Genomic DNA, 11747 nt, shown 5'->3' on the forward strand with positions numbered 1-11747 from the left:
AAAAAATTGACATTCAGAATACCCCAGAACTGTAACATTCAAATGAGGATTTCCCACCTCTGGAAAATGTGGCTAATATTCTACATTATCTCATGAACTACAATTGTGAACTCTCCTAATGTATTTCCTATCTTCTGTGTGTACAGCAGGGTGGAAGAAAATATGAATGAGTATGTTGGTTTCAAGTGGTAGGGGATTTTTAGAGAGAAGGAAGAAGGAGGCAGTAGGTGGGTGAGAAAACATGAGGTGGAGAGAAACATGTAGCATCTAAATGAAGTGCTGAGTTCTCCAGAGCTGCTGTTACCCGTGCTGTTAAGACCAGTTAGTCTAAGAAGTCTGACTCTGAACAGTTAGTGTGCTGTGTGACCCTATCACAAGAAAATATTCTGCAGCAAATGCTGTGAAGGAAGTGAATGCAACAGCTTCTGTAGGAAAAAATTGGCAGGAAGGCAAGTAGAAGCAGACTGTGAGACATTTCTTACAAACTGTGCTTAGAAACCAATCTGTTCTTCTTTATTGTTCTTTGATGAAGGGATGGATTATAAATGGTACAGACGGCCTTGAGGCCTGTGATAGTACAGTATCTGCAGTTGAAGGCAGAAGACTCTTTTCCAGTTGAGGCTTGAAAACTTTTAATGGTTTTTATGCAAAAAAGGGTAAGAATTAATTTTAAAATTATGAAAATGTAAAAACCTTAGGCTCAAGAGCAAGTTATTTTTTTATGCAGGAGAAAAAGGATTGAAAGAACCAAGTATTAAATATGTTTTTATACTTACCTACATTGCTTATAGTTTGGCTAAGAGAAATATCTGTCTTTGTAAGTTTTAATATGAAAGAGATCTATATCATCTCTCTGTCCTATTTATGATTTTTATGATGTCTACATAACAGTATATGTGTGTGTAGAAGGATAAAAAGTTACATGTGTTATGGGAGTGGTGTACAAGCTCAGAGCACCAATGAATGGTCCACTCTCGTTCCACTGAGTGCTAAAAGCTCTATTAATAGCCCAGACTCGTTCCCACGAAGTCAAATGTTTGAACAAAATACGTGGGAGCAGGGTTGGCTGTTGTGCCACGGGCCTCAATCGCTCTCCACATCAGCAGAAGCAGCCTGTGCTCCAGCCGAGGTTTTGCAGCGGCTCCCGGCTGATGAGCCGCGCTGGAACCGCCTGCTCGGAACCTCCCGGGGCTGCCAGCAGTCGGGAAAGGCCCCGGGTTCCAACGGGTTTGCTCCTGCTGCTTCTCTTTGTCTTTAAAAGAACATCTTGCCTCCCTGTGACTTGCATCAAACGTAAGGCAAAGTGTCTGCGAAGGGATGGAAGCAGGCTGTAGCGCGATGTGATTTTTGCGTGATCAGCCGCTCGTCCTTCCGGCGGGATCAGTAGGCTGGGTGACAGGGACACCTGCTGGCAGGGGGACTCCGAGAGCATCCCTGGGAATCCCGCTGGGAAGGACTCTCCTTCTGGGAGTGCTTAATGCCTTCATGCCAACTTCCAAACACCCGCGACTCTCCTTAAATTATCTTTGTAAGCGGCTTGGTATCTTGGATTGATTTCTGATTGGGTAGCAGAACTTTTTACTATAAAGAAAGACAACTCTTTAACTGTAAATTTTAAGCTTCATTCAAAAGTTAAATGGGATGTTTGATCTGGGGCTGATATTGCCTTAGATCATGCCAAAACGTAAAAACTATGTTCTGAGGAAGTGTGGGTTTGTAGAAGAATCTCTCGGATCAATGATAAATTAATGTTAATGCTCGGCATTTGTACAAAATATATACATTAGGGAATATTTTGGTTAAAAATATAAATCAGATGTGTAAAATGCATATTTTATGATTGGCTTTTCTCAAATGTTACAATTAATATTATATGTGTAATGTTAGAAAGTTATGCTGTATTAATTCTCTTAAGTAGTGTGTTAAATATAGTTTTAAGTTCCAACATGATGTTAAAATAGAAACTCTGCTCTGTGAAGGGTTTTTTTTTAAGGAATGAGGTACTTGCTTCAAGGAATACCTAAATCTTCCAGATTAGAAGAGGAATTTACGGTTTTCTTATCAGAAGAAGCGAATTTCTTCAGGCCTTGCTCAGACTCGAAGACAAGTGGGGGTTAAAGGAAACAGTTGACATGCAACAGACAGCGTTTCTTGTTTTAAATAGAATGCATGCATAACCATGAAGGACATATAAATATGCAACAGGCTATTGCTTTTAAGATTATTCCTTTGTTCACAAGGGATGCTTTTCGTGACTTAGTGTCTGAGAGGACCCGGAAGTCCGTAATTCTTTGGTTTTTATTATCTTGTAATTGTCCTAACTCTAAATTTTATTACTCTAATTGTATTACTATTTTAATAATAATTTTATTATTATTAAACTTTTACAAATTTTAAAAACCAGGTGATTGGCATTTTCCACACAGATATCTTGTGAACAAACACAAAGAAGCCAAATGGTCTGTCATAATAACGTAGTTAAATTCCTTGTGTCTTCAATATTTAAAAAGGCTTTTGGAGATATTTAGTTTACTTTTGCAAGCACTGTGCAATCAATGCAGTATCTCCAATGTAACAAACACATCTAATATATATGTGTGCTCATGCTTACCTGTCTGTATGTTTAATTTAAGAAATCACTCCACACTGCTTGACGTGTATGTACTGCTGATGTAACTGGTCACAGGTTGTCTCAAACCTGTGGCAGAGCAAGGCTAGTCCTGGTTCCAGTAGTGTTTATAGCAACTCTCTTAAAGCAGTACCCCTCATCACTCTTGTGATTTGAACAAGAGATGTTATGCAGTAGCTCCTTGCTGACAGAACGGCAATTTATTGTAGACTAAACTTATCCCCTGAGAATGAACTTATCTGACTGTATCAAAAAATCTTTCACCTTCTGTCCACAACATTTGATGTCTCTAGCATCATATACCTTCATCCCACAGAGAATCCAAGTTATTACATACTGCCTAAGGGCTGTTCTGACCTCTTTGACTTCTAAACAGTTTTCTACTTTTTTTACTCCTTTGACAATTCAGCAAGTGAAATGACAAAGATGGATTTTATTCCAGGAGCTTTGACCAAAATTATTTATTGCCTACCTAGTAAACCTGGCCATAAATGTAATTGATTTATAAATCCCACAAATGCCAAACAGTAGCCAGTGACTGCTTGTAGTGATGCTGTGCAGAAATTATGTGTATGGAGGGATAACTTTTCTTCTAGCCAAAAGGCTGTGCAGGAGTAAAGCAACAATATCTCATGTCCTCTGTGGATCAGGACTATTCTGGACCATTTTTTTTTTCTGGTAGCTCATTCTATATTTTCACTTTCTGTTTTAGTGACTGTTTTCTGTTATCTGTTCTAAAAGGATAGCAGAATGGACTGCAGTGTATCAGGAAGGACGGATTGGACTGAGGGGAGGAAGAAGTAATCTCTTGTCTGAGAAAATTGAAAGAAAATGTCTGTGGTACTTGGAAGCTAACTTGACAACACGAGTAATATAGACAGAGGTATTGAAGTTCTGACCATCGGGGTGAGATGAAAAGCCAGGTGAGGTATTGTTTCATATTAATATTTTTCTCCTGAAACTCTTTTGGCTAAATGTAAATGTGGTTCAGTAACTGTAATTTTTTAACAAGTTTGCCTGTGAAAAATTGTACTGTATAAGGGAAATGGCATTTTACCTGCAAAGTCCAGTTTTGCTCTTGATTTACGGCATTGAGTACTGGTCTTCAAGTTGCCTAGACCTGCTGAAGTTCTTTTTTTCACAGTGATATTGGGCTACTGCAAATATTAAATGTGTTTTCTGACTTTGGTGCAACTTTTCCATGCGGCAACACATTGATAATGAAAACCTGGTTTATCAGCATGGAAGTGGCCATGGGTATTGGGTTTTTTTTTCTGTGTGTTATTGGATGTGTGATGTACAGTGTTACTATTCCTATTAAAATACTGAGTCAGATCACTTTTTTTGTGAAGGTCCACATATTCCACAGAACTGAGCGGGCTATTGCAGAATATAAGTGCAGTAAAACAAAGCCCTCCAGAGAACAGTAAAAGAATTTGCCACAGATTGGACGAAATCTTGCATTTCTAGTAAAAATGCAATGGAATACTATTTTTGCACTGATACCCAATCTGTTGGTTAGCTTGAGAGCAGGCAGCGCTCAGGTTACTGCGAGGGAAGGTTGAGCAGAGCCCCAGGCGGCGGCAGGGACAGAGCCCAGGATCGCTGCAGAGCTCTGGCAGCTGCTGAGGGACGAGAGAGCTGCTTCTAGAACTGCACCTTCACGCTGCTGTACAACTTGATTTACTTTTTTTGGATAGTTTTGGATGGTGGTAAACACTTCTGTGCCCTTGGGTAACCAGTTTTATTTAAGGTCCATAAATGAAGATGAGGAGCCTCTCCTCCTTTTACCTCTCTCTGTGGTTGCTGTTCACAGGAGTGATACTCAAAGGTGAGAATACTGCTTGCTAGTTAAATGTTGCACTGAAATTGATTTTATTCTGATAGGATCTTGTGAGCTGAGGTACCCCAGCTGTTTAATCTGATTAGTTTAACTTTGTCTCACTGATGCATAGACAAAATTATCATGCACGACCAGAATTGCAGCGCTCTTAGGAAAGATTGGATTTGATGGGATATTTTTTAGTCGGGAAGGTTTGCTTTGAACTCTTAATTAGTCCAGAAAGTCGGTGTGAATCACCAGAGATGCAGTCCAAAGCACTTGTTCCCTACAAATTGCCACCTGGCACTTGCAAGAGTCTTGCCGGTGTGTGAGAGGCTGGAGCGCTGAAGCGATAATGACTCGAGCAATTGGCCATTTGCAAAAGCAGCGGGTGCTCTGATGAGGCCGATGTCACCCCACAGCCCAAGGGGAGGAAGGCTAAGCCCATCACCAGAGATCACCAGGACAAATTAACCTTTGTTTAGCAGCAAGCTGGGTTTCGAACCAGATAAGGGAGAAGACCGATAAAAAGCCGATCCTACGAGACCAGATAATACTTTTTATCGTGTATAGTGATATCGGTCCTCTCCATTATCTACTCTTATCCTTTATTTCTTTTTCCTTCTTCTGTATTTTCTTAAGTGTAATCTTTACACTTTTATATAATTTCATTTCTCTAGATAACAACCGATACGACTACGTACCTCTTTCCCATTGCTGGAATTGATGCAACTTTAGAATTTTTTTTGTAACTTTATTCAGGGGTTTGCTCGCCTTTGACCGGGGATAGGGGAATTGAAGTTTGTCTTCACAAGAATGTTCACCGAGAGAGGTCTGATGAGTTTAACATCTACAGACGGGGAGTAGCCAGAAGGGATACAGGAAAGGAACATTTACGGTCATTACTCCTCCGGAGACGCTTGGTCTGGGAAAAGGTTGATAAGAGATCCAATGAATGAAGTCCAGACTCGATCCATTACCAATAGAAGATTGAACATTAAGAATTGTGTAATTTAAAAAGAGTGAACGTGAATTTCTTTGGGGTTTTTATGTATAAATAAGTGAAAAGTCTGGTAAGGAACCATGTAGGATGGAATGATTTCCACTGCACAACCCGGGCATGTGTGGATGAAATAATTGCTATTGCATATCCTGCTCAGAATAACATCCTGCTCAGAATAAAGTAATGCCTAATTCTCTAACATGGAAAAGACGTTTATGGAGAGTTTCTGTTTTCCCTGTGGTTTCAGTGACACCATTGCATCAAATAGTTCTACAATAAACCTGCCATTCATAAATATGTGTATTTATGCATAACTCCTAATTCGGTGTTGTTTAACTCTTATCCATCCCAAGGTATCATTTAAGAAGAACATCCATTACTCCAACTTCAGGGGTGGGTTGTAACAGAGTGGTCCTGCTGTCCTTGCCTTTTGCTTGCAGAAATTTGCGTATCTATGTAAAGAGGCTGCCTGGAGAAACTGTGATGTACAAAACACTATGAAACAGCAAAAGTGTAATTTAAAACCTCAAGTTTCAGTAAAATTATCTTTAGTTTTTAAGTTTGGATAGCAAGAAGCATCACCAAATACATGGTTTGGAAAAGATGTTGGTGTACAGATGTATTCACATATTAAGCAATTGCCAGCTTGTGAAGAAAAGCAGCTCAGATATTTTACAGGTGGCATTTTAAAAAGAAAAAGAATAAATTCTGGAAGTAGCAAGAATCTTCCCAGTGCTGCTTTTGGGGACATACCAAAAGCCATTACCCTGTAAGTGTAATTTCAGACCTTGCTGATTGGAAGTCATTGGAAAGTCATTGGCAAAATAAAAGTAATTATATTTACTTTCAAAAAATGTAGGAATCGCTATATACAGAGTAATTTTCAGTGGGTGTGAAAAGCTTAAGTTAGCTCTTCACTTGCTCCAGGTGAATGCTGTCTTTATTTGAATAACTTCATCAGGCAGTCTTCTGTATCTGAACTAATGATATTCTACCATATATGAATGATAAATATGGTTATAGCAAATACTGCTTGAAGCAGTAGAAAGAAGGTGTTTTCTGATGCTGCTCAGTGCTTAATCTAATGTACTGAACAAATCCATGTTTTCTAGCTGTAGAATCAGCCAAAGGAAAATATGCTCACATGCTGTTTAACGAACTGTTTGAAGACTACTCCAGTGCTCTGAGACCAGTGGAAGACACAGATAAAGTACTGAATGTCACCCTTCAGATCACATTGTCCCAAATTAAAGACATGGTGAGTAAAAGTAGAGTTCTGTTTTTCTAAAAATGTACAGGGATATACTAGATGTAAGCCTTTTGTTCGGATGTAAGCCTTTTGTTAGGAGTAGGAAAAGCAGCCTTCATTTTGTGGTGATGACTTCAGAAACGTTTCCTCACAGGCAAGGGAGAGGGGGTGGCCAGAGGGATTGGGGATGAGTCCTGTTCTCTAGTTTTTGTACATTCTTCTCTGGTTGCATCATTTAAGGCTTTCATTTTAAGTGTAGAAACTTAGAGCTGCTGAATTTTTAAGACTTCTTATGAAGTTAGGTGTTGGTATCACACCCTCTAGACAACTTTTGTTGAGTTTTAAATACAGCAAATGCTTTTTCTAAGCCACAATTAATTTCTACATAAAATCCCTAAAATTAGCCTCCAGTAATTTTTATAAACATGGTTTTTTAGATACACTTTTAAGGCAAAAGAAAATGTGTCTGGAAGGAGAAGGAAATATAATTTTTGTAACTTCTGAATTATAATTTCAAGGGCTCACCAAGCTCTCAAAGAATTTCTTAGCCTGGATCTGTTAGCTATTTGCTATTCTGAAGCTTGCAAAAGGAAATTAGGAAAAGCTGGGAGCATTAGATACTGAGGTTAAAACTAGGGAAGGTGATGAGAGATGGTGATTTGCATAAGTGTAAGTCCAAACCAGTGTACAGTGTGTGGGCCTAGATGACTGAGAATTATTTTGTGGCCTGTTTGTATTCTGGCCTGTTTTGAGCACTGCATCAAAGACATATCACAAATGCTGTCTGTGTCTAAGATGTGATTTTGTCACCTTCAGCTAGAAATATTTCTACATTTTTATGCAGGATGAGAGGAACCAAATTTTGTCAGCTTACTTATGGATTCGACAAAGCTGGTATGATGCATACCTCAGATGGGACAAAGATAAATATGATGGGTTGGATTCTATCAGGATTCCAAGCAATTTGGTTTGGAGACCAGATATTGTCCTATATAACAAGTGAGTGTGGCTGGAGAAAATCAGCTTGCATATTTGAGGGAGGGATGGGGTTAAAGGAGTAACTGGTCTACAGAGTCTGAACTTTCATCTCTACCTTACCTTAGCAAGGGGTATGTTTGTTGTCTTAACATTTGTTGTTGATAATCTAAATATTTTGCAAAAAAGCAAATTTTGCAATAGACAAGATCTGAAAATTATGCTACACAACAAAGATTTTCTGAATTTCTCTGCACTGGAAATTGAATACCCTGTCTGTCTGAGATGCTTTCTGCTGAGGCTCCTAGAGAACTCTGGAAGATTGTCCACAAAAAGATGATACATAAAGGCTGCACTCCTTGTCTGCTCTGCCAGGCCAATAATGACCTGCAGACTGTTTTCAGCTTTTAATGGACTCTTACCCTACTGTGTTCTGTTTGAAGGCAATTTTAAAGGAACTATGGCCAATAAGCACAACATAATTTAGCAGCACTGTTGTTTGGCATTCATGGGCATTCATACCTATAAATAATGGTTAATAGTAAGTTCCTACTAAAATTCAGTGTAAATATGATTTCAGAAGCATGCTTTTAATGGTGTGAAAGGAGGGTCTTCCCCATTGCCCACCTTCTCTGGCCCTCATCCTTAAGTTTGTGTCTGTCAATCCTGATTGCCATTTTTCTGTCTTTTAGGGCTGATGATGACTTTTCAGAACCAGTAAATACTAATGTCGTGCTGAGATATGATGGAAAAATCACTTGGGATGCACCTGCTATCACAAAGAGCTCTTGTGTAGTGGATGTGTCTTATTTTCCTTTTGACAGCCAGCAGTGCAACCTTACCTTTGGGTCCTGGACCTATAATGGTAACCAGGTAGACCTCATCAATTCTCTTGATAGTGGTGACCTCTCTGACTTCATAGAAGATGTGGAATGGGAGATTCATGGTATGCCAGCAGTTAAGAATGTTATCACTTATGGCTGCTGCTCTGAGCCTTATCCAGATGTGACCTTCACGCTGATTTTGAAAAGGAAGTCCTCTTTCTACATATTTAATCTGTTGCTTCCCTGCATTTTGATCTCTTTCCTGGCCCCACTGGGATTCTATCTCCCTGCAGACTCTGGTGAGAAAGTGTCTCTGGGTGTTACAGTTCTTCTTGCTCTGACTGTGTTCCAGCTGATGGTTGCAGAGATCATGCCCCCATCTGAAAATGTACCTTTGATAGGTGAGCTTTACACATTTTGTCTTTAAGCATGACTCATTAATAGCAGGGCTGTATGTCAGGGACTCTTCATGTAATTTGTGATTTCTGGGAAGATAAATTTGCTACATTTTTGAAACATAGTACTTAAAATATGTGTGGAATCTGTATAGGTATGCTGCAGTTTTTAGAAGTTATTTTGTGTTTATTTTAAATTATACATTAACTAGCTGTTTTATATTTATTAAATATAGTTAGATATTTTGAATTATGCTATCACATCTTGAAATAAAGCTAGTAATGGAAAACAATTTTAGAACTAACACATGAAGTACAATCAAAAGCTATAAGCAGAAGGTCAGACTGTTTTAAGATATGTTTCTGTCAGATCCAGACAGTTGGATGGCCTGGCTGGCATACTCAGAGTTGACTTAGTATCTGACAATTGCTGCATTGGGTTATAGTCGTTGGGAATTCATTATGCTGAAATTTAATTTATGTCTGGGAGTTCAGGAAAGCTCATGTGCAATGAAAGGATCCTAGCTCAGTCTGTTTTCTTTATTCCCACGCTCTCCCTTGCCATCCATTCCCTTTGAAACTGAGCTCAAGTCACACTTGTGTGTGGCATGTCCTGCCTGTGTCGTTGTTCTCCTGCAGAGGCTGCAGAGCAGGGCTGGGAGCTGCCTCTCTGTATAAGTTGGTTGGATGCTCAGCTGTGTTGCTGGTGTGGGTGCATCAATAGCTCAAACAAAGTCTGATCATCACACATAATACCCGAGGAAATGGGATTTCCAAGGTGCCATGTGAAGCCATTGGCATGGGGATTTTGCAGATACTATGAAAAGAGCAAGACTCTTGAGAAACATTTTTGGAATGGATGTGTTTCAAATAATCAAAGGTTTTAGCCTGCAAATATTGACCATGTTAATACAGTAGTCATGTGCTCATCTGATAATGACATGCCAGTAATGAGTATGAGATTTTATTTTGATGGCTTTTATATTTTTTTTTAAATAGTGAATCCTGATCTAAGAGAACTAAGGTGATTAAAGTTTTATTTCACTTGCATCTATGCTTAACACTATGTTGTCACACTGTTACTTCTCTTTTTTTTTTTTATTAGAGTAACATCTTTAATAGAATTTTATTTTTTGTTCTAGGGAAGTACTACATAGCAACTATGACCATGATCACAGCTTCCACTGCATTGACAATCATTATAATGAATCTCCATCACTGTGGCTCAGAAGCAAAGCCTGTTCCACAGTGGGCCAAGGTGGTTATTTTGGACTATATGTCAAAAATCTTTTTTGTTTATGATGTGGGTGAAAATTGCACAAGTCCTAAAAGAGAGAAGGAAGAAGAATGTAGGTTAGAGGGGGATGATGGGTGTCAGGGGAAGCACAAAGAGGTAAGGAGTCCTCTTTCCACTAGGAGTGATGACTGCAATCTCAAGGAGAAGCTCAATGGAAATTGGAATAAAAGCTATGGAGTTCATGGTGATAATGTTAATTGCTGTTCTTGTTACAAAATGCTAATTAAAAATATTGAGTATATTGCTAATTGTGTTAGAGACCATAAAGCTAACCGGGCCAAAGGAATTGAGTGGAAAAAAGTTGCAAAAGTGATGGACAGGTTTTTCATGTGGATTTTCTTTATCATGGTGTTTTTTATGAGTGTGTTGATCATTGGGAAAGCTGCTTAACTGAAAATGAATATGTTCCTTTTGTAAATCTAAATATTCTATGTTAGTTTGTTTAGGAAGAGTTCTGTGATAGGGGTGCTTTTGAGATCTTTGTCTTGCATTCTATAACAATAAACAAATTGATTCTGTAAGCTGTGACAGCGAGTTGAGATATTGGAAAACTGAGGACTTTGCTGGAAACTGTCCTTGCCATTTAGCTTTAGGATAAGCAGTCAGTGTTCCACCTTGGTGGGTGGTGGCCATGACTTCAGGCTGTCTGGGCCAGAGTATTGCAGCAGTGGAGCAGACAGCCTAGCAGGGAGTTGTGTATTCACAGGGCTGCATCTCTGCACCTTGCAATTTGATCAGCCCTTTCTCTCTTCCAGGCAAAAAAAAAAAAAAAAAAAAAAAAAAAAAAAATATATATATATATATATATATATATATATATATATATATATATATATATATATATATATATATATATATATATATATATTTGTGAAATGGTGATACTTTCTGGAAGCCATCTCTTCATGGCATTGGATTTTTCTCTTTTGTTTTAGTTTGACTTGATAACTTATGGTTTTTTTTCCAGCTCACTGATCACTGCTCATTTCATAGGCTCTACATGCTGTGCCTTTAGCTTCTAATATGGTTGAGCTTACTGAATATGATCTTCCTCTTTGTAATTTTCTGCTGCAGACTGTTACTGTATTGTCACCATGGCTCAAGTCAGCCAGATTCCCAGGGTTTCTTCCCCACTGAGTCAGAGGGTCTCTTTTAAATTCTTTCTCTTGAGCCTAATAATAGGAAGAACTTCTCTTGTCCTTCCTACATGTCTCATTGCCCTGGGCGTTTGTTCAAGATGTGCCTTCAATTGCTACTTGAGACTGCTAAAATAGGAGTCTGTGACTTCTGTCTTCTCTCACCGTATTTACCTGCCAGTGCTCACCCTTTGTGTCCCTTGCTCACTCTTACAAGCTCTTTAATACTTACATTTTAACAGTTTACAGGAATGCCAAGGTTGCTCTGTGCATTACTTAGCATAAAACCATAATTTACAGACTTTTTAAAGTGGTGCCATAAATCAACACTCCTTGCTCAACACCTTAGTTCTTACATATATGGGAAAATGTTTGTTTTCCAAACCAAAACCCCTGCTTCTCTCTGTTAATTTCTCT

The 11747-nt window shown here is 38.7% G+C and overlaps 1 protein-coding gene across 1 annotated transcript; it reads left to right on the forward strand.

Moving 5' to 3' along the window:
• The first annotated feature begins 4252 nt into the window (after positions 1–4252).
• On the forward strand, positions 4253–10710 carry CHRNA9 (cholinergic receptor nicotinic alpha 9 subunit). The gene is made up of 5 exons (XM_021555967.4): positions 4253–4460; positions 6567–6712; positions 7548–7702; positions 8371–8903; positions 10040–10710. Exons 1-5 carry the CDS (start codon positions 4391–4393, stop codon positions 10582–10584), a joined length of 1449 nt encoding a protein of 482 aa, XP_021411642.3. The 5' UTR covers positions 4253–4390; the 3' UTR covers positions 10585–10710.
• Positions 10711–11747: the final 1037 nt, after the last annotated feature.

This window comes from Lonchura striata, chromosome 4, assembly GCF_050655825.1.
Source record: "Lonchura striata isolate lonStrDom1 chromosome 4, ASM5065582v1, whole genome shotgun sequence".
Taxonomy (NCBI): domain Eukaryota; kingdom Metazoa; phylum Chordata; class Aves; order Passeriformes; family Estrildidae; genus Lonchura; species Lonchura striata.